Genomic DNA, 21,332 nt, shown 5'->3' with positions numbered 1-21,332 from the left:
AACAACAGAGGACCTGCAAACTCCTAGCGCTTTCAGGGCAGCTCTGAAGTCTTTGGGGGGCTAGAGCACCGCTGTGAAGAGGAAGTAGTCTCACCCGCCGCCCCTGCAGAGATACCACTTTCTCGCCACAGGACTCACGGCAGTTTGCACATCTGTAACTCCCCATGCCAGACATCCCGAGTCATGCAGCTGTGACTGATGTCCGTGGACATGCTGGCGCGTATGCGTGGCCCTTCTCCTCCCTGAACAGGTGGATGAGTCCTGCCAATGTGCACACAGCACTCCTGTTTGCGTCAATTCTACCTTTTCTGGGCCGAGTCACAGATGCGTATCGTGTGCACCTTTTGGAACCACTGGCTTAGGACCTGCCCCTGCTGGGCAGGGCACTTCAGGCTATCTCACCATTCAAGGGAGCTCCCTCACTGCGCATGTTGCTCCATACAAATGCTTGCAGACGACATTGTGGTGATGTTTTATCTCCCAGGCAGGGAGGGGCCAGGGCAGACCCCTCACACCAAGAGGTGTTGGCGCTCTGGAATCGCTGCATCAAGAACAGAATCCCCCTTTGAGGGCCTCGGCACGCCCTGGCGGACTGCCTCAGCAGGTCGTTCAGCAGAGATCAGAAACGGTCCCTCAGCTATGAGGGAGTGAAGCTCTTTTTTCAGATTATCGGGGTGCCAGAGCTGGACCTCTTCGCCAGCCAACAGAACAAAAAGTGGCCTCAGTCTTCTCTGAAGGGAGGTCTCACACTAGGTTTGGGGACAAATGCCTTCCTATTGTCTGTGGAGGTCAGACTTCTTTATGCTCCCACCCATCTCTATGGTGCCCAGAATGGCTGCCAAACTCACACAAGATTGTGCCGTTTTTATTGCAGGACTATGGCCAGACTCCATAGACCAGCCCTCTCCTTGCTGCTCAAGGATTAGCTCATCAATATCTGCCTGCTCTGCTGTGGTTCAATGTGTCCTCTACCAGGCCTGCTTGGGAGAGGCTTTGTCCATGGTCCCAGCAAAGGGATCTCTCGTCACAGGCTCCTATGCCTGAGTTCACTAAGCGTTCACCTGGCTGCTATCTCAGCATTTCAACTCCCTACAGAGGGCAGGGCTGTGGGGACATCCAGGTTTCTGAAAGGTCTGGACAGACTTTTCCCTCCTATTGAAGATCCATCGCCAGGACCTCCTTTTGCCCCCTGGCCACCTGCTCGTTGGTTCATCTCTCAGTGCAGCTAGCGTTTTAATAGCTATCACTTCTGTGAGGTGGGCAGCAGCGCCTCAGGCCTGTCTGGCCGACGCGCCCCGTAGTTTTCTACAAGGATCTGTCTGCCACCTTTCTTCCCAAACCTCCCCCGGCACGGCTGTGGGAAAGCTGCAAGCCCTCAATGAGCAGGGCGCTAGTGTTTCAGTTATCACCACAGCTAGTGCCTTGGCTGAAAGAATGAAAGGAAAAGCTGTGACGTCCTTGGGATTTCTTCAGGCATTCGCCCCCGTTGCTAATACTCTCTCGGAGCATCATCCCATGTTCTCCATAGGCACAAGCAGCAGCAGCGGCAGCTTTCCTGGGTCCGGCAGGGCCACCCAGAGGATTCAGGGGGCCTGGGGCAAAGCGGGGGAGCTGCGTCGCTTGTATTCACCGGGCGGCGGTCCGGGTCTTCAGCGGCATTTTGGCAGCGGGGGGGCCCTTCGGTCGCTCCACGTCTTTGGCAGCACTGAAGGGCCCCCCGCTGCCGAAATGCCGACGAAGACCCGGACCACTGCCGGGCCAGGGCTTGTGGGGCCCCTGTGGGGCCCGGGGCAAATTGCTCCACTTCCCCCCCCCCCCCCACTCTGGGCGGCTCTGGGATCTGGTTCCATCAGTGACATTCACAGGGCTGCTACGTGGGCTCCGGGTCATACGGTCACCCTGGCTGTCTCTCTCCCTGGCCTCCAGAGCAGGGCTGGGTCTGGGCGAGCAGGCCTGCAGGCCTTGTTTAGGGGGGGCTCCCAGACCCACCTCCAGCTGACACTGCTTGGGAGGTACTCAGAGTACAATGCACACATGCAGCCACGCCCCCCCCCCCAACCTCCGTCCCCTCTGCATCAGGCTCACTGTAATATTGGCGTCTGGTGGGAAGGCTCGGACGGGGTCGGACCCTGGGCTGGCAGCAATGCCGCCCGGATGTCGCTAGGGCGTCTCTCTGAGTCCTTGGTCCCTCAGGCTGTTCCTCAGCAGAGACGAATTAAGATTTATGGGGCCCTGGGTACAAAGAGCAGTTGGGCCCTCCACGCCCCAGAGGCTCAGGGGTGCCAGAACAGGGGAGCCAGGCCCCCCCCCCACTTCTTAACATGGGCATAGTAGCCTCGGACAGGCATGGTGGGGGAGCTGATGCCCCTGCTAGCAGTGCCAGCCTCTTCCCAGTGGGGGGAGGGGGCTGGGGGGGCCTTAGGCCCCCCCCTCAACCCAGGGCCCTGCCCCTGCTCCTCCTCGTCCCCCAAGGCCCAGCATTCCCCTGCTGTGACACGCCGGCTCAGCCCACGGCAGCCCCCTGGGCCATCAGTGAGAGGTGTGGGGCTGCTCCTTGAGCCTCTGCCCCACTGTCCCAGGCCCCCTGTGCCCTCACTGCCTGCCCTGGGCTTGTTTCTCTGCAGAGATGGACCACGCACTCCTGAAGGGCCTGACTGTGATTGACTTGAGCCTCAGCCAGTCAGCGCTGGAGGATCTGCTGCTGGAGGAGGTGCTGCATGCCGAGAGACGGGAGGCCCAGACCCATTGGCGCATGCTGCAGCTGAGCATCCTGCAGCTGGAGGACAAGCTGGAGGACACGGAGGTGAGACGGTGCCACTGCCCCAGCACGGAGAACGGCTCCCTCCTGGGGCCGGCTCACGCCTCACCCTCCTCTCCGCCAGGCCTGCCTAGCGTGTGCTGGGGCACCGCGGGACAGCCCCTGCCCCTGCCCATCCCGCCCCTGCGGGAGGAGGAGCCGGGAGTCTCAGCTTGTTCTTAGCCACACAGGCATCACGCCCTGGCTGACACTTGGCCTGCCCCCCCGTGACACCTGAGCCCCCCCCGACACCTTAACCCCCAATGACACGGAGGAGGAGCCGAGTCTCAGCTTGTTCTTAGCCACACAGGCATCACGCCCTGGCTGACACTTGGCCTGCCCCCCCCCGTGACACCTGAGCCCCCCCGACACCTTAACCCCCAATGACACCTTACCCCCCACTACGCTCCATGACACCTGAGCCCCCCCCCGGCCCCCATGACACCTGAGCCCCCTTACTCGCTGTGACCCACCGACCCAGCCCCCCCGCCCAAGCAGGAGGAGGTGCTGGAGCGGATTTAGCAGCCGTCGCGCCCCCTGCTGGAGGTGGAGGAGGAGTTCCTGCCCCTTGTGCAGCTGCTGCAAGCCCAGCTTGAGGGCCTGCGTGCCAGCCACCAGCACCTGCTCTCCCTGCGCCAGCCCCACCTGGCCGTGCAGGCCCAGTACCGGCAGGTGGCGCGCCTGGGGGCGGCGCTGCACCAGGCTCTGCAGCAGGTGTGCCGGCTGCACCCCCAGTACCAGTGCTCCACGGCGAGCTGCCTGGCCGTCGCCCACAGAGCCCTGCTCGCTACCAAGCGCACCGACGCCAGCAAGCAGGAGGCGCTGGCGGCCCGGCTGGTGGAGCTCAGCAAGGGCCTATCCCGCCAGCTGCTGGCCCACGCTCAGCCCCGCCTGCAGGAGCCGCACAACCTGCTCCTCAGCTTCCTGGGGGCCCTGGCGCCCCTCCGCCTGGCCGGCCAGCTCAGCCCGCTGGACTGGCTGGCCTTCTGCCAGGGGCTGCAGGCACCTGCAGCGGAGCAGCTGCTGCAGCCAGCCCAGGCAGCAAGGCCGGGCTGGGTGCGCGCGGCAGCCTGGCGCGAGTGCGGGCTGCTGGAGTGCCTGCCTGGCTTCCAGGGCCTGCGGGCCTCCCTGGCCGAGCAGGCTGCCCAGTGGCAGGAGTACTTTCGCCTGCCCGCCACGGTGGTGGGCCCTGCCCTGAGCCCCAGCCACGCCCACCTCAGTCTCTTCCAGCGCGCCGTGCTGTGGCGCATCTTCCGCCCCGAGAAGCTGTGCAGCACCCTCCACGATCTCTCCACCTGCCTGCTCGGCCGCCCTATCGCCGAGGACGCCAGCTACAGCGCCGCCACCATCTACACCTGCAGCCAAGCCCGCCTGCCCCTGCTCTTCCTCACCCCACCCTGGGGCTCGCCCGGCGCGGCCACACACCCGCTGCACTGGATCCGGCAGATGGCCAAGCAACGGCACTGCGTAAGGCCAGCCCCTGCCGGGCGGGGCACTGTGGGGGGAGGGTGGTACGTGTGCAGGCGTGGCCCGGGAGGCAGCAAGGTCGGGGGGGGCCGGCAGGCAGAGAACAGCTCTGGGTGCTGGGCTTGGCCTTGCTGGGCGACTGACCCAAGCAGGCCTGACACCTCCCAGGGCCTGGCCAGTGGTGCTGCCCTGTGGGGAGCCAGGGGGCAGGGCCCTGAGGCCAGGCCGGTGAAACCCGCTTCTTCTGCAGGGGGGCGTCGTCGTTGTCTCCTTGGGCTCCCCAGGCTGCATGCGCCACGTGGGCGAAGCCCTCGGCACCTGCCCCAAGCAGGGCCACTGGCTGGTGCTCAACAACTGCCACCTCCAGGAGCGCTGGCACCCAGAGGTGCTCGCGCAGCTTAGCAAACTCCAGAGCCCCCCTGAAGGTGAGGGACCCTCGCCCCCCCCCATGCAACCCCAAATGGTGTCCCACCACGGCCTCCCCCCTGCGCCCAGCTGCTCCGGGGAGTCGCCTGCCTGCCTGCACTTCACGGCTGCCCCCCTGCAGCCGCCTCCCAGGCCTGCATGCCCCCATACTTGCCCCTCACGGCTGCCCCCCCTGCTCCCACCAGCTGCCTCCCATCCCTGCACTCCCCCATCCCTGCCCCACATGGCTGCCCCTCCCACCCCCACAGCTCCCTCCAGCCGCCTCACAGGCCTGCACTCCCCATTCCTGCACCTCATGGCTGCCCCTGCCCCCACAGCTCCCTCCAACCGCCTCCCAGGCCTGCACTGCCCGTCCCTGCACCTCACGGCTGCCCCCACCCCCCGCTGCCTCCAGGGCCTGCACCCCAATCCCAGCCCCTCACAGCTGCCCCCGCCCACACAGCTCCCGCCAGCTGCCTCCCATCCCTGCACTCCCTCCCTGCCCCTCCCACCCCCACAGCTCCCTCCAGCCACCTCCCAGGCCTGCCCCATCTCCCTTGTGTGAGCAGACTCCCCCCCATACCCTGCCCACCCCCCACCTGCGGTGTGAGGATTTCTGTGTCTTGGTCTCTTACTGCAGGGGGGGGGAAGGCCCCCGTGCCGCAGCTGGCAGATGTGAAAGGGGATGAGATCCACCCCAAGTTCCGCCTCTGGCTCATCGCTGCAGCTGGTGCCACAGGGCCTGTGCCAGGTGTGTTGGTACCGCACTGCGTCTGCCGGGCCGGGCCTCCTCCGGCACATGGGGCCCCTTCCCCACAGGGTGGAGCGCGCCGGGGGGGCGGTGCGTGAGGCTAAGCCCAAGCCCCCCGAGCCTGCCCCACGGGCTGCGGGTGTGGGGAGTGCTGGGTGTGTGCTGGGCAGCAGGGCACATCCGTTAGCCCCTCAGGGGCACCATGGGGGGCTGCGTGCCCGTGACCCAGGCTGGGGGCAGCGGCGGAGTGACCCCCCTCTGTCCCCGCAGGCCCTGTGCACCGCCATGCCGTGACGCTGTTCTGCGAGATGCCCCAGGAGCTGAAGAGCATCCTGCTGCGCAGCTACAGCCAGCTGCTGGGCCAGCCGGCGTGGGACGCTGCCCCGCCGGAGCGAGGGCTGGCCCTGCTGGTGCTGCACGCTGTGCTGCTGCACCGCCAGCACTATGGCCGCCTGGCCCAGGCCCGGCTCTACCCCTGGTGAGTGAGGCCAGGCCCACCCCGCCCCGGCTCCTGGCGCCTGCATTTCCCCCGCTGCCCGAGGGGCTCAGCGCCCGCTGCTGTTCCCCTAGGAGCGAGGCGGAGCTGTTCACGGGCCTGAGGCTGCAGGAACGGCTGGCGAAGGTGGTGGCCAACCCTGAGGAGGCCATGCAGGAGCTGGCAGGTAGGGAGGTGGCCAGAGCCCATCCTGCCTCCAAGAAACACTTGGGGCAGAAGCTGCACCCACCCCTGCCCTCGCCCAGCCACTGGCTGGAGGCTCAGCCCGCAGTGGCCCGGAGCTCAGGCCCGTGACAGTTCCTTGCTGTTTCAGGGTCGATTCTCTACGGCGGCTACATCCTGGATGCTGGGGATGCAGGGGCTGTGCAGAGCTTGAGCCAGCAGTGCTTAGGCAGCGCCTCACACCTGCTGCCCCCCCGGGGGGTGAAGACTCTCCTCACCGCCCTCATCAGAGACGCCGACCCGGGTAAGGAAGTGCCCCCCGGGGTGCAGGGACACCGGCCCCGGGCTGTGCCTGACTGTAGCTTTCTGCCCCCAGCTCTGGCGGAGGAGGAGGTGATCGCAGACACCCGGGCTCGCATGCAGCAGCTCCCGGGCCCAGCAGACCCAGCCTCCTGTGGGCTGTCCGAGGGCCTCCAGCAGCAGCTGTTGGAGAGCCAGAGCCAGAGCCTGCTCGCAGACCTGCTGCGCTCCCAGGACCTCTGGCAGTCACCCCCCCGGCCGAGCACCCTGCAGGAGGCCCCGGGGCAGCTGGTGCAGCAGGGGCTGGAGGTGGTGCAGGCGCTGCAGGACGCGCTGCAGCAGCGAGGCTGGGAGGTGGGGGCCAGAGGGCGTCTCCCAGGGGGGCGCACACGGCCAAAGCCCCGGCCCCTGCTTCGCTTCCTGCTGGAGGAGTGTGGCAGCTTCCTGGCCCTGCTGCAGCAGGTGGGCCAGGACCTGCGCTGTGCTCAGGAGCAGCTGAAGGGGCGGCCCTGCCAGTCCCCGCGCTGCGCCACCATCCTGCGGGCACTGGAGCGGGGACGCCTCCCCCGCCCCTGGCTGCCCTACGCACCCACGGGCCCCCAGGGCCCAAGCAGCTGGCTGCAGACACTCAAGTGTCGCTGCCACCTGCTGTGCGGGTACCTGGGGGCGGTGGCTGGGCAGCCTGTGCCGCTCTATCACCTCTCTGCCTTCCAGTACCCACGGCGCCTCCTGCTGGCACTGCTCCAGGAAGCAGCCCGGGCCGAGAAGCAGGATCTGGACCACTACCACCTGGACCAGCAGGTAATGCCGCCCCTCAGGCGCACAGGGCAGCTCGCTGCTCCTGGGAAAACCCCTTGGGCCCCTGCCCAGTGCCAGCACCGGCCCCCCTGATCCACCGCCGCTCTTCCAGGTGCTGCCCGGCCTGCTACCGCCCAGCTCCCCGCCCGAGAGCGGGCTCTACCTGACCGGCCTGGAGCTGCGCAACGCCCTGTGGGACACACGCTCAGCCCTGCTCCAGGAGACGCTCTCGGCCCAGCCATGCCTGCTGCCCCCAGTCTGGGTGCAGGCCGTGCAGGAGGCCTGGCACCCTCACAGGCCCAACGCCTCCCTGCCGCAGTACAGCTGCCCCATCTACCTAGGCCTGCCCCAGCAGCCTGTGTGCTTGAGTAGCCAGCGGGCTCTGATGCACCTGGCACTGCCCTGCAAGATGCCCCCCGCCCTGTGTGCCCACCGCCGAGTGCACATTGTCAGCACGCTGCCTGGCCTGGAATAAGGAGAGGAGAGCGCTGGTGTGTGGGACCGGCAGCCACAGGCCATTGCACTGGCACCGAGGGGCCCCCACACTCCGCGCAGCCCCACATGGGCTCCGGTCACCCGCAGGAATCACACAGCACGGCTCTGGGACTGCCAAGGAACAGGCTGCAGCTGCAGCCGGCCCCCCATGGGCCCCTCGGGGGCGAGGTCACCTCCATGGAAGATACTCAAGGAGCGGCGGTTTGTGCAGCTCCGCGCACACAGCCCCAGGTACAGAAATAAATTGATATATTAGTGTGTACAAAACATGCTGCGTTCCCTCTGTCCAGGCCCCTGGCTGTGCAGGGCCCTCCCTGCCAGTCCCAGCCCGGGCGCTCTCGCACATATAAATAAGGCGGAGGCAGGCTGGAGACAGTATTTACAGCCCTGCAGAGGGGCTGAGGCCTGCTCCGGGGCCTGCCCTGCGGAGCCCAGCTGCTGTGCCCGGCCTGCGGGATCCTCCATCCCATCCCGGCTTGGCTGGGGCTCATTTCAGGTCAACGTCGAAGTCCAGCACCAGCAGCTTGGTCTCCTCGGTGCCGTTGCGGCTGCCCACAGCACACACCAGCTTTGTGTTGGAGGCGCGAATGCGCCACACCACCCCCCCGCTGCCCCCGCTCTCCAGGGCCACCAGGTTGCGCACAAACTCGCCCGTCTTGAGGTCCCAGAGCTTGACGGTGCCGTCGTCCGAGCTGGTCACCACGAACTTGGAGCTGAACTGGAGGCAGGTGACGGCGCTCTGGTGCTTGCTGGGCCCTGGGGGAAACGCACTATTAACGCCTGGCGGGGGCCCACGCAGTGAGCCTAACCGCACCCCCGCTGCCTGGCTCTGAGTCACTACCCCCGCCCCAGCTGCAGCCAGGCAGAGAATCGCCCATGCGCTGCCCCACCCTGCCCCACTCACCCTGCAGCGTCTGCAAGCACTGGCCGGTCTTGATGTCCCAGATCTTGACGGTAGAATCTGCATTGCCCGAGACCAGGATGTTGTCCCGCAGCTCCATGCCACTGGTGAGCGACTGGTGCCCCATCAGCGTGTGCAGGCAGTTACCGCTCTCCATGTCCCACACCCGGATCGACGTGTCCAGGGAGCCACTCACAATGTGCGTCCCGTCAAACTGCCCAGAGAGAGAGAGGGGCTCAGCCATGGGCCCGCCCCCAGTGCTGCCCCTCCAGCAGGCAAGCCGGGGGACGTGGGTGTGTGTGTGTGTGGCACAGCCTGCATGTGCATCCTGCAGGGAGCAGACCCAGCTGGCGTGAGAGGGAGCATTCTCGCCTGGGGGCAGGGTCTCACCTAGGGGCGGGGTCTGGGCAGGGTCTCACCTGGGGGCGGGGCCTGGGCAAAGGGCGGGGTTTCGCCTGGGGGTAGGGCCTGGGCAGGGTCTCACCTAGGGGCGGGGCGTGGGCAGGGGGCGGGGTGTCACGGGGGGGTAGGGCCTAGGCAGGGTCTCACCTAGGGGCGGGGCCAGGGCAGGGGGCACGCATGGGCCGGGTCTCAGCGGGGGCGGGGCCTGGGCAGGGGGCGGGGCCTGGGCAGGGTCTCACTTAGGGGCGGGGTCTCACCTAGGGGCGGGGCCTGGGCAGGGGGCAGGGCCTGGGCAGGGTCTCACCTAGGGGCGGGGCCTGGGCAGGGCCTGGGCAGGGGGCAGGGCCTGGGCAGGGGGCGGGGTCTCACCTGGGGGCAGGGCCTGGGCAGGGTCTCGCCTGGGGGCGGGGCCCGGGAAGGGGGCAGGGCCCGGGCAGGGTCTCACCTGCAGGGAGTAGACGCGGTTGGTGTGGCCCTGCAGGGTGTGGATGCAGCTCTCGCTCTCCGGGTCCCACACCTTCACCGTGTAGTCATAGGCCCCGCTCACCACTTTGTGCCCGTCGTACTGGACGCAGCGCACGGCGGCCACGTGCCCCATCAGCACGTGCAGACACTGCCCCGTCTCGATGTCCCAGAGGCGCAGCGTGGCGTCCCGCGAGCCGCTCACCACCCTGCGGAGCACAGGCACGCTGAGTGGCAGCAGGAGCCCAGCCATGCTCACCGCTGCCCCCCAGGCCCAGCAGCCCAACCTGGGATGGGTCACTCCACCCAGCCGCCCCTCGGCCCTGCGCCCCCACCCCAGGGTTACCTGCTCCCGTGCAGGTGCATGCAGCGCACGGTGGACGTGTGTCCGTACAGCGTGTGCACACACTGCGCCGACCAGACGCCCCCGTGACCCACCAGGGTCTGCACACACTGCAGAGAGCAGGACAGAGTCAGGGAGCCCCAGGGGGAGCCCACAGCCCGAGGCCGGGCTCACCTCGCCGGTGACGGCCGACCAGACGCCCCCCGTGTGACCCACCAGGGTCTGCACACACTGCAGAGAGCAGGACAGAGTCAGGGAGCCACAGGGGAGCCCACAGCCCGAGGCCGGGCTCACCTCGCCGGTGACGGCCGACCAGACGCCCCCCGTGTGACCCACCAGGGTCTGCACACACTGCAGAGAGCAGGACAGAGTCAGGGGAGCCACAGGGGGAGCCCACAGCCCGAGGCCGGGCTCACCTCGCCGGTGACGGCCGACCAGACGCCCCCCGTGTGACCCACCAGGGTCTGCACACACTGCAGAGAGCAGGACAGAGTCAGGGGAGCCACATGTGGAGCCCACAGACCGAGGCCGGGCTCACTCGCCGGTGACGGCCGACCAGACGCCCCCCGTGTGACCCACCAGGGTCTGCACACACTGCAGAGAGCAGGACAGAGTCAGGGGAGCCACAGGGGGAGCCCACAGCCCGAGGCCGGGCTCACCTCGCCGGTGACGGCCGACCAGACGCCCCCGTGTGACCCACCAGGGTCTGCACACACTGCAGAGAGCAGGACAGAGTCAGGGGAGCCACAGGGGGAGCCCACAGCCCGAGGCCGGGCTCACCTCGCCGGTGACGGCCGACCAGACGCCCCCCGTGTGACCCACCAGGGTCTGCACACACTGCAGAGAGCAGGACAGAGTCAGGGGAGCCACAGGGGGAGCCCACAGCCCGAGGCCGGGCTCACCTCGCCGGTGACGGCCGACCACGCGCCCACTGTGTGACCCACCAGTGTCTGCACACACTGCAGAGAGCAGGACAGAGTCAGGGGAGCCACAGGGGGAGCCCACAGCCCGAGGCCGGGCTCACCTCGCCGGTGACGGCCGACCAGACGCCCGTGTGACCCACCAGGGTCTGCACACACTGCAGAGAGCAGGACAGAGTCAGGGGAGCCACAGGGGGAGCCCACAGCCCGAGGCCGGGCTCACCTCGCCGGTGACGGCCGACCAGGCGCCCCCTGTGTGACCCACCAGGGTCTGCACACACTGCAGAGAGCAGGACAGAGTCAGGGGAGCCACAGGGGGAGCCCACAGCCCGAGGCCGGGCTCACCTCGCCGGTGACGGCCGACCAGACGCCCCCCGTGTGACCCACCAGGGTCTGCACACACTGCAGAGAGCAGGACAGAGTCAGGGAGCCACAGGGGGAGCCCACAGCCCGAGGCCGGGCTCACCTCGCCGGTGACGGCCGACCAGACGCCCCCCGTGTGACCCACCAGGGTCTGCACACACTGCAGAGAGCAGGACAGAGTCAGGGGAGCCCCAGGGGGAGCCCACAGCCCGAGGCCGGGCTCACCTCGCCGGTGACGGCCGACCAGACGCCCGTGTGACCCACCAGGGTCTGCACACACTGCAGAGAGCAGGACAGAGTCAGGGGAGCCACAGGGGGAGCCCACAGCCCGAGGCCGGGCTCACCTCGCCGGTGACGGCCGACCAGACGCCCCCCGTGTGACCCACCAGGGTCTGCACACACTGCAGAGAGCAGGACAGAGTCAGGGGAGCCACAGGGGGAGCCCACAGCCCGAGGCCGGGCTCACCTCGCCGGTGACGGCCGACCAGACGCCCCCCGTGTGACCCACCAGGGTCTGCACACACTGCAGAGAGCAGGACAGAGTCAGGGGAGCCACAGGGGGAGCCCACAGCCCGAGGCCGGGCTCACCTCGCCGGTGACGGCCGACCAGACGCCCCCCGTGTGACCCACCAGGGTCTGCACACACTGCAGAGAGCAGGACAGAGTCAGGGGAGCCACAGGGGGAGCCCACAGCCCGAGGCCGGGCTCACCTCGCCGGTGACGGCCGACCAGACGCCCGTGTGACCCACCAGGATGTGCTCACTCTGCAGAGAGCAGTACAGAGTCAGGGGAGCCACCGGGGGAGCCACAGCCCGAGGCCGGGCTCACTCGCCGGTGACGGCCGACCAGACGCCCCCCGTGTGACCCACCAGGGTCTGCACACACTGCAGAGAGCAGGACAGAGTCAGGGGAGCCACAGGGGGAGCCCACAGCCCGAGGCCGGGCTCACTCGCCGGTGACGGCCGACCAGACGCCCCCCGTGTGACCCACCAGGGTCTGCACACACTGCAGAGAGCAGGACAGAGTCAGGGGAGCCACAGGGGGAGCCCACAGCCCGAGGCCGGGCTCACTCGCCGGTGACGGCCGACCAGACGCCCCCCGTGTGACCCACCAGGGTCTGCACACACTGCAGAGAGCAGGACAGAGTCAGGGGAGCCACAGGGGGAGCCCACAGCCCGAGGCCGGGCTCACCTCGCCGGTGACGGCCGACCAGACGCCCCCCGTGTGACCCACCAGGGTCTGCACACACTGCAGAGAGCAGGACAGAGTCAGGGGAGCCACAGGGGGAGCCCACAGCCCGAGGCCGGGCTCACCTCGCCGGTGACGGCCGACCAGACGCCCCCCGTGTGACCCACCAGGGTCTGCACACACTGCAGAGAGCAGGACAGAGTCAGGGGAGCCACAGGGGGAGCCCACAGCCCGAGGCCGGGCTCACCTCGCGGGTGCGGGCCGACCAGACGCCCGTGTGACCCACCAGGGTCTGCACACACTGCAGAGAGCAGGACAGAGTCAGGGGAGCCACAGGGGGAGCCCACAGCCCGAGGCCGGGCTCACCTCGCCGGTGACGGCCGACCAGACGCCCCCCGTGTGACCCACCAGGGTCTGCACACACTGCAGAGAGCAGGACAGAGTCAGGGGAGCCACAGGGGAGCCCACAGCCCGAGGCCGCGCTCACCTCGCCGGTGACGGCCGACCAGACGCCCGTGTGACCCACCAGGGTCTGCACACACTGCAGAGAGCAGGACAGAGTCAGGGGAGCCACAGGGGGAGCCCACAGCCCGAGGCCGGGCTCACTCGCCGGTGACGGCCGACCAGACGCCCCGTGTGACCCACCAGGGTCTGCACACACTGCAGAGAGCAGGACAGAGTCAGGGGAGCCACAGGGGGAGCCCACAGCCCGAGGCCGGGCTCACCTCGCCGGTGACGGCCGACCAGACGCCCCCCGTGTGACCCACCAGGGTCTGCACACACTGCAGAGAGCAGGACAGAGTCAGGGGAGCCACAGGGGGAGCCCACAGCCCGAGGCCGGGCTCACCTCGCCGGTGACGGCCGACCAGACGCCCCCGTGTGACCCACCAGGGTCTGCACACACTGCAGAGAGCAGGACAGAGTCAGGGGAGCCACAGGGGGAGCCCACAGCCCGAGGCCGGGCTCACCTCGCCGGTGACGGCCGACCAGACACCCCCCGTGTGACCCACCAGGGTCTGCACACACTGCAGAGAGCAGGACAGAGTCAGGGGAGCCACAGGGGGAGCCCACAGCCCGAGGCCGGGCTCACCTCGCCGGTGACGGCCGACCAGACGCCCCCCGTGTGACCCACCAGGGTCTGCACACACTGCAGAGAGCAGGACAGAGTCAGGGGAGCCACAGGGGGAGCCCACAGCCCGAGGCCGGGCTCACCTCGCCGGTGACGGCCGACCAGACCTTCAGCGTGTTGTCGTCGGAGCCACTGACAATGCGGTTGCCACAGAACTGCAGGCAGGTGATGACGTGGTCGTCGTGTCCCTTCAGGACCTGCGGAGGGAAGAGCAGGTAACGAGGGAGCCGGCCCAGACGGACCTCCCCCCACAAAGGAAATGACCTCGGCCTGGAGGCAAAGTGTCTACCCCCCCGGCCACCCTGCACTGACCCTGACAGCTCGTGTCTAACCCTGCACTGACCCTGACAGCTCGTGTCTAACCCCACTGACCCCTGACCCCGACAGCTTGTGTCTAACACCCCGCACTGACTCCACAGCTTGGGTCTAACCCCACTGATCCCCGCCCCATACTGACCCAACAGCTTGTGTCTCACCCCACTGCCCCCTGCACTGCCCCCACACTGCCCCTGACAGCTTGTCTAACCCCCACACACACTACCCCAACAGCTTGTGTCTAACCCCACACACACTGACCCCAACAGCTCGTGTCTAACCCTCCCCCACTGACCCCCCTGACCCCAACAGCTCGTGTCTCATCCTCCCAGCTCCCCCTGCACTGACCCCCTCGGCTCCCCCCGCACTGACCCCGACGGCTCGTGTCCAGAGCTGGCTGCAGAGAGACCTGGGCCGGCACCGAGCCGCCGAGAGACGGGGAATCCGCCACGGCCGTGGCAGTCAGTCTCAGGGTTGGATACTGGGGCCTTATTTCCAATGAGTTTGTCTGGCTGCAGCTTCCAGACGTGGTCATTGTCGGTGTCATCAGTGCCGTGTAGAGGGGAAATCCCCTCCCTGGCCCTACGCACAGCTCACTGCGTGCGTGCAAGGGCCACATTTGCCCCCAGTGTCGCACGAGGAGCTCCCTAGACTCTGAGCGGTCCTGCTTTCCAGGACAGTCCCAGGCTGTAGGGGCAGCTGGCACTCCCTGGGCCGCATGAAAACTCCTTTGAACGGTCCCCGCTTCCCAAGAGAGCCAGTCACCCTGACTGCCTGGCTCGGCTCGCCTCTGCAGCTCTGCCACCCACACGTCTTACTGGCAGTGATTTCACATGTGTTTCCAGATCACAGTGAAAACGCTGAACCGGGCCAGGCAGCACCACACTAGGAACACCCCATGGGTGCATCTGAAGAAGTGGCTTTTTTACGCACGAAAGCTTATGCCCAAATAAATCGATTAGTCTTTAAGGTGCCACCGGACTCCTTGTTGTTTGTGTAGATACAGACTAACACGGCTACCGCGATACTTGAGCCCATGGGATGGCGATTCCCCACTGCCTGCCAGTCCTTCCCACACTGCAGGGGTCACCAACACGGTGCCCGCGGGTGCCATGGCGCCCGCAGGGACATCTAAATGCGCCTGCGTCCTGGCCGGCAGTCGAGCATCAAATTTCGGCAGATGCTTGACCACCGAGTGTGCTCTGCTGACAGACGGCACAGAGCATCACGAACCGCCACCAGCTCAGGCCACTCACAGGCCGAGGTTTCTGTTCTCCCCTGTTGTTCCTGGCCATGAATTGCTTTCGCTCCCAATACCCAATCTGTGCACCTCAGATCCTGGTCCATGCTGCCCATGGGGGCGGCTGGCTGGCAGGGGCTCTGAGCAGGGGATGGCTTACACCCACCCACCTTGGGAGCTCTGAGTTCTCCGCTGCGCCAGTTCATGTCGATTTTGTGCTGCCGCATGAAGGCGAATTTCCAGGGGCTGTACATGAAGCCGGGACTCAGCAGGCGCCGCTTCCGCAGGTTCAGGGGCTCCTCGATGCCTGTGGTGGGACGGCAGCGAGACGTGGGGCGCTGGACTCTCCCGGGGGCGCTGGACTCCCCCGGAGGCGCCGCACTCCCCCAGGGGTGCCGCATTCTCCCAGGGGTGTTGCACTCCACAGGGGCTGTGCTGCCCTCTCAGGTAGGAGACCAGGGAGCCTGGGCAGGCAGCAGGAGGGGCCAGGCTGGGAGCCTCAGGGCGGGGGCGGTTCCTGCAGGAGTGGGTGCCAGGAGCCTGTAGGGCCCAGACCCACTTTGCCTCCCGCAGGGAGAGGGAGTGGCTCGGCGGGAGGCGGGGCCTGGAAGGGGGCGGAGCTCCTACCTTCCTCCCGGCACTTCTCCCTCCACAGCAGGTTGTCCTCAGCCAGGACCCTCCAGTAGCGGCAGGTCTGGGCGGCGCGGAGCAGGTCCCGGGGCTCCAGGAAGGACAGGACGTAGAGCGCCAGCTGCACACAGGGGGCAGGTCAGGGGTGTCACTGGGCCCACGGCCCCCCTGCTCTGCCCCCAGGCTGGCCCCTCCCTCGCCCCACTCACCTCCTTGGGCAGCAGGGAGATAAAGTCTCTCTGGAACTGCGGCTCAATCACCTGCATCATGTACTTGATCTGGGAGGGCTCGCAGCGGTCAATGAGCTCGTCCAGCGCCAGCAGCTTCTCCGGGCCGCTCCACCTCTGGGCGGGAGAGACAGTGTGGCCAGGCCTGTGCGCCCGGCAGCTGCGCCCCCCCGGTCCTGGCCACCTGCCCAGACCCTCTCCCCGCCCCGGGTCCCAGCCTCCTGCGCAGCCGCCCCCTCCCCCCGGTCCCAGCCTCCTGCGCAGCCGCCTCCCCTGGCCCCAACCCCTGCCCAGACCCTCTCCCCCCCGGGTCCCAGCCTCCTGCGCAGCCGCCTCCCCGGTCCCAGCCTCCTGCAGCCGCCCCTCCCCGGGTCCCAGCCTCCGCGCAGCCGCCCCCTCCCGCCCCTGGGTCCCAGCCTCCCGCGCAGCCGCCCCTCCCGGGTCCCAGCCTCCTGCCCAGCCGCCTCCCCTGGGTCCCCGCCTCCTGCGCAGCCGCCCCTCCCGGGTCCCAGCCTCCTGGGCAGCCGCCTCCCCGGGTCCCAGCCCCTGCGCAGCCGCCTCCCCCGGGTCCCAGCCTCCTGCCCAGCCGCCCCTCCCCGGGTCCCAGCCTCCCGCGCAGCCCCCTTCCCCGGGTCCCAGCCTCCCGCGCAGCCCCTCCCCGGGTCCCAGCCCCTGCCCAGCCGCCCCTCCCCTGGCCCCAACCCCTGCCCAGACCCTCTCCCTCTCCCCTCTCCTCATCCCAGCTCCCTGCCCAGCCGCCCCTCCCCGGGTCCCAGCCTCCCGCGCAGCCGCCTCCCCTGGTCCCAGCCCCTGCCCAGCCACCCTCAGGCTGCCCAGACCTCTTCCCTCCCAGGTCCCAGCCCCGCGCAGCCGCCTCCCCTGGGTCCCAGCCTCCCGCGCAGCCGCCTCCCCTGGTCCCAACCCCTGCCCAGCCACCTCCCACCCCGGGTCCCAACCCCTGCCCAGACCCTCCCCTCCCCAGGGTCCCAGCCTCCTGCCCAGCCGCCTCCCCTGGGTCCCAGCCTCCTGCCCAGCCGCCTCCCCTGGTCCCAACCCCTGCCCAGACCCTCTCCCTCTCCTCTCCCCTCATCCCAGCTCCCTGCCCAGCCACCCCCTCAACCATGGGCCCAACCCCCTGCCCAGACCCTCTTCCCTCCCCAGGGCCCAACCCCTGCCCAGCCGCCTCCTCGCACGGTTCCTGCCCCTCCCCTGGTCCCAACCCCTGCCCAGCCGCCTCCCCACTGGGTCCCAGCCTCCCGCGCAGCCGCCTCCCCTGGTCCCAACCCCTGCCCAGACCCTCTTCCTCCCCAGGGCCCAACCCCTGCCCAGCCGCCTCCTCACACGGTTCCTGCCCCTCCCCTGGTCCCAACCCCTACCCAGCTGCTCTTCCCCGGGTCTCAACCCCAGCCCCCAGGTCCCAACCCCCTGCCAAGCTGCCCCCTCAACCACAGTCCCAGCGCCTCATCCAGCGGCATCCACCCCCCCACCCCGGGTCCCAGCCCCCCGCTGAGTCGCCCCCGCCCACCCCTGCCTCAGCCAGCTCTCCAGTGCCTGCGGGGTGAGGGGGTTGCGCCCTGCCCCATGGACAGGGAGAGGGTAAACCTGCCCCATGTCCCCTGAGCTGGGAAGGAGGAAGGCAGGGCTGAGAGGGCCCCGGGAAGGGGGGCAAGTGAGAATGGGGGCCAGTGGCCTCGCTTGCACTCAGGCAGTGTAACCGAGGGACCATGGGGGCGAGGGGGGCTCTGCAGGGGGCAGCTTGGCAGGGAGCTGGGACCATTGTTACTGTGTTTTCCTTTAGCTGAGGCTGGAAAATCTCTCTCATGTTTTGAACCTGATCCCCACCTTCCAGGATCCCCACCCCGCGGCCCGTCCCCACTGGCCCCCACCCTGGGATCCCCGCGCTCCATCCCCAGCGACGCCCCTCCCAGGAATCCCGCGGCTCCGGCCCCTCAGCGGCCGCCCCCCGCGCTCCGCCCCCAGCAGCCGCCCTCCCAGGGATCCCCGCGGCTCTGTCCCCGCGGCTCCATCCCCAGCGGCCGCCTCCCAGGAATCCCCGTGGCTCCGTCTCCTCAGCGGCCGCCTCCCCGGGATCCCCGCGCTCCATCCCCAGCGACGCCTCCCCGGGATCCCACGGCTCCGCCCCCAGCGGCCGCCTCCCGGGATCCCCGCAGCTCCATCCCCAGCGGCCGCCTCCCGGGATCCCCCGCAGCTCCGTCCCCCAGCGGCCGCCTCCCCGGGATCCCCGCAGCTCCATCCCCCCAGCGGCCGCCCCTCCCCGGGGATCCCCCCGCGGCTCCGTCACCCCTCCCAACATGCTCTCCCTGTCTGTGTCCAGAGAGAGCGTGACACTGGAGGGACCACTGGGCCAGTGGACGGGGTCCCCGCAGTGCTGATGGGGAGGAGCCGGTCCCCTACCTGAAAGGTGCGGAGCCAGTCCTGCAGCTCTGGGGGCGGGGCGACCGAAGGGATGCGGCGCCGGCGGCCCTGGCCCGGCTTGGCGTTGCGCAGGTCCCCAAAGGTGGTGGTGGGGCTGGGAATGCAGGGGCCCAGCGTCCTGGGGCCAGCCCCATGGAGAGACACGACAGGTGAGACACAACAGCACCAGAGAAGTCATCTAGACCCCCACCCCCGTTCCCAAGAGCCAACTCCCAGCCCCACCACTTGCCAGACTCCCCCACCCCAACACCAACTGTATCCATCCCACACAACCCACCGGCCCCCACATCCCAGCCCTGCCCCACCCGGTTCCCCTTCACCCAGCCGAGCAGCCCTGGGGGCCGTGAGCCAGTGACGGCGGGGTGGGGGGGCTTGGTAAGTGGGAACCCCTTTTCTTGCCTGCCCTAGGACAGCCCAACGCTCACCTGCCGTACTCGGAGCCCTTGCAGAGCTTCTTGCCAGGGGACAGGGCCCTGCTGTCCAGGCCGTTCTCCGACTTCCGCTTCATCTGCAAGCAGACGGGGGTGGGGTGAGGCCAGGGGACTAGGGGAGTCCCCGGGGGAGAGGCAGGGCAGGGCAGGGATCTCTAGGGAGGAACGGAGGCTGAAGACAGCCCGAGGGCTGGCTCCCAGCGGAGGGGGAGCCTGACTCAGGCAGCAGTGGGGGACCCACAGCAGCACAGGAGCCTGGGCCCCAATCCCGGTCCCGCAGGGAGGAGACACCCCCTGTGGCACCCCCTCAGAGCTGGAGCTTCCCAGCACACTAGCCTCCAAGGCAACGTGTGTCAGGCCCAGAGCGGCCCCTACACCAAGCTGGAGATCTGCTCCGCTCCAGGTCCAGGCTACTCTCCAGGGAGGCTGGGCCCAAGGCCAAGCAGGGCCACGGTGCAGTCCCAGACACTGAACCCTCCAGAGGCAGTTGTATGGGGAGCCGGGGGTCCCAGCCCCAAAGGCCAGGACAAGAAGCAAAGGATGAACAGCAAATGCTGGTGGGAGCTGAAGGCTGGTGTCAGAGTCCCCGCGGTGCAGCCAGCTGGCTTCTGGAGAGACCCACCAGGGACCCCCTGCCCCCCTCCGCCCGGACTCAGTACCGCCTCCCTGCCCCCCGGACCTGGCACCGCCCCCCTGCCTCCCTCCGCCCGGACCCGGTACCGCCCCCCTGCCCCCTCCACCCGGACCCGGTACCGCCCCTGCCCTCCTCCGCCCAGACCCAGTACCGCCCCCCTGCCCTCCTCCACCTGGACCCAATACCACCCCGAACAGACCAGGCTGACCAGATAGCAAGTGTGAAAAATCGGGACTGGGGGTGGGGGGTAACAGGACCCTATATAAGAAAAAGCCCCAAGTATCAGGACTGTCCCTAGAAAATCGGGACATCTGGTCACCTAACAACAGACAGAGAGACCCTGTACCACCCCCAGACAGACAGAGACCCCATATCACCATCACCCCCAAACAGACAGAGACCCCGTACCACCTCCTGACAGACAATGTTCCCTCTAATTTTTTCCATCCATGTGCAGAACAAATATAGTTATGTGCACTGAGGTATGTGTGGATGTGCGCCACCAGTAGAAACAAAACCCCTAGATACAATATATAGGGATAACTACTCCAGCCAGGACAGGTTGGGCATTTTGAAACTCACTACTCAAAACATTAAATTTAAGTGTAAGAGAGAAATAAAAATTATGAAATGCAGAGACCAGCCAAAACACCAAAATAACACTTTGAAAGAATAAAATTACAGAGAATATATGTGCATTGCAGGAACTACCAAGAAGTAACAACAAACAAAAATAACACAAGTTTGTGTTGGGAGAGGAGTGTGAAAGACTGTGTGTAGAGACACAGACTCTGCGTGTGTGTGTAGAGACACAGACTCTGCGTGTGTGTGTAGAGACACAGACTCTGCGTGTGTGTGTAGAGACACAGACTCTGCATGTGTAGACACACACAGACTGTGTGAGAGAGAGATTGTGTGTGCTGGGTAAGTCTCGGGGAGACCAGGAGCTGTCTCTAAGGTAAAGGCACTTGCTCACCAGCTTTCAGACCTCAGACCCTTGGGGGTCCCCTCTCCCCTGCTGGGGCGCAGGGGGACATCCTGACAACAGCCCCCACCCCGCACAGCCAGCAGGGGCTCCAAGGCAGAGGCTGCAAAGCAGCGGGGGATGGGCAGCTGAACACAGGCTGCTGGCAGGACAAGAGCCCCCGCCCCGAATCCGCTGCCGGGCACTTCAATCAGCTTAGTGGGAACAGAGCCGACAGTCCCCATGCCAAGCCCCATCCCGAGACCCCGTGCCACCCTCCCCCCCACAGAGAGACTCAGACTCATCGACTTTAAGGTCAGAAGGGACCATTATGATCGTCTAGTCTGACCTCCTGCACAATGCAGGCCACAGAATCTCACCCACCCACTGCTGTAACAAACCCCTGGGCATATTTACCGGTAATAGTCAAAGATCAATTAAATGCCAAAATTAGGCTATCCCATCACACCATCCCCTCCATAAACTTATCAAGCTTAGTCTTGAAGCCAGATATGTCTTTTTCCCCCACTACTCCCCTTGGAAGGCTGTTCCAGAACTTCACTCCTCTAATGGTTAGAAACCTTCATCTAATTTCAAGTCTAACCTTCCTAGTGTCCAGTTTATATCCATTTGTTCTTGTGTCCACATTAGTACTGAGCTTAAATAATTCCTCTCCCTCCCTGGTACTTATCCCTCTGATATATTTATAGAGAGCAATCATATCTCCCTTCAGCCTTCTTTTGGTTAGGCTAAACAAACCAAGCTCTTTGAGTCTCCTTCCATAAGACAGGTTCTTCTTCGAGTGATTGCTCATACGCATTCCAGTTAGGTGTGCGCGCGCCGCGTGCACGCTCGTCGGAAGATTTTTACCCTAGTAACACTTGGTGGGTCGGCTAGGCGCCCCCTGGAGTGGGGCCGCTATGGCACCAGATATATACCCCAGCCGACCCATCCGCCCCTCAGTTCCTTCTTACCACCCGTGACGGTCGTTGGAACAGTGGAGTGCGGCACTGCTGACCTCCACAGCCCTAGCTTCTCACTTGTTTTTCTCTACATAGTTGTTGTATATAGTTCGA

General features: G+C 66.8%; 2 protein-coding genes across 9 annotated transcripts in view; one reads left to right on the top strand and one right to left on the bottom strand.

Moving 5' to 3' along the window:
- DNHD1 (dynein heavy chain domain 1) overlaps positions 1-7,897 on the top strand; it is a 238,199-nt gene extending 230,302 nt beyond the window's left edge. For 7 of the 8 annotated variants that reach the window (XM_039529722.1, XM_039529729.1, XM_039529697.1 and 4 more), the window contains 9 exons: positions 2,625-2,803; positions 4,028-4,264; positions 4,515-4,689; positions 5,310-5,420; positions 5,691-5,898; positions 5,991-6,082; positions 6,230-6,382; positions 6,455-7,179; positions 7,289-7,897. In XM_039529722.1, the coding sequence (XP_039385656.1) occupies positions 2,625-2,803; positions 4,028-4,264; positions 4,515-4,689; positions 5,310-5,420; positions 5,691-5,898; positions 5,991-6,082; positions 6,230-6,382; positions 6,455-7,179; positions 7,289-7,651 (2,243 nt within the window). In that variant the 3' untranslated portion in view covers positions 7,652-7,897. Of the gene's footprint in view, positions 1-2,624; positions 2,804-4,017; positions 4,265-4,514; positions 4,690-5,309; positions 5,421-5,690; positions 5,899-5,990; positions 6,083-6,229; positions 6,383-6,454; positions 7,180-7,288 lie in introns of those variants that run through there. The other variant, XM_039529738.1, reaches the window with a different exon arrangement.
- A 6-nt stretch (positions 7,898-7,903) lies between these two features.
- The window catches only part of LOC120370114 (F-box/WD repeat-containing protein 7-like), a 56,823-nt gene continuing 43,394 nt past the window's right edge, over positions 7,904-21,332 (bottom strand). The window contains exons 4-36 of the mRNA XM_039484296.1: positions 18,653-18,735; positions 18,207-18,345; positions 15,774-15,908; positions 15,562-15,685; positions 15,105-15,241; positions 13,463-13,576; positions 13,304-13,397; positions 13,098-13,153; positions 12,976-13,032; positions 12,857-12,910; positions 12,738-12,791; positions 12,617-12,673; positions 12,498-12,551; positions 12,376-12,432; positions 12,254-12,310; positions 11,773-11,826; positions 11,651-11,707; positions 11,529-11,585; positions 11,407-11,463; positions 11,288-11,341; positions 11,166-11,222; positions 11,045-11,101; positions 10,923-10,979; positions 10,804-10,857; positions 10,682-10,738; positions 10,560-10,616; positions 10,196-10,252; positions 10,074-10,130; positions 9,954-10,010; positions 9,783-9,889; positions 9,420-9,645; positions 8,576-8,786; positions 7,904-8,427 (exon numbers count right to left, since the gene is read on the bottom strand). Coding sequence (XP_039340230.1) covers positions 8,159-8,427; positions 8,576-8,786; positions 9,420-9,645; positions 9,783-9,889; positions 9,954-10,010; positions 10,074-10,130; positions 10,196-10,252; positions 10,560-10,616; positions 10,682-10,738; positions 10,804-10,857; positions 10,923-10,979; positions 11,045-11,101; positions 11,166-11,222; positions 11,288-11,341; positions 11,407-11,463; positions 11,529-11,585; positions 11,651-11,707; positions 11,773-11,826; positions 12,254-12,310; positions 12,376-12,432; positions 12,498-12,551; positions 12,617-12,673; positions 12,738-12,791; positions 12,857-12,910; positions 12,976-13,032; positions 13,098-13,153; positions 13,304-13,397; positions 13,463-13,576; positions 15,105-15,241; positions 15,562-15,685; positions 15,774-15,908; positions 18,207-18,345; positions 18,653-18,735 — 2,874 coding nt within the window. The 3' untranslated portion in view covers positions 7,904-8,158. The remainder of the gene's footprint in view (positions 8,428-8,575; positions 8,787-9,419; positions 9,646-9,782; positions 9,890-9,953; positions 10,011-10,073; positions 10,131-10,195; positions 10,253-10,559; positions 10,617-10,681; positions 10,739-10,803; positions 10,858-10,922; positions 10,980-11,044; positions 11,102-11,165; positions 11,223-11,287; positions 11,342-11,406; positions 11,464-11,528; positions 11,586-11,650; positions 11,708-11,772; positions 11,827-12,253; positions 12,311-12,375; positions 12,433-12,497; positions 12,552-12,616; positions 12,674-12,737; positions 12,792-12,856; positions 12,911-12,975; positions 13,033-13,097; positions 13,154-13,303; positions 13,398-13,462; positions 13,577-15,104; positions 15,242-15,561; positions 15,686-15,773; positions 15,909-18,206; positions 18,346-18,652; positions 18,736-21,332) is intronic.

Source organism: Mauremys reevesii, linkage group 1 (assembly GCF_016161935.1).
Source record: "Mauremys reevesii isolate NIE-2019 linkage group 1, ASM1616193v1, whole genome shotgun sequence".
Lineage (NCBI taxonomy): Eukaryota > Metazoa > Chordata > Testudines > Geoemydidae > Mauremys > Mauremys reevesii.
Note: the sequence above shows the minus strand (reverse complement) of the source record. Positions and strands in the feature narration are given on the sequence as shown.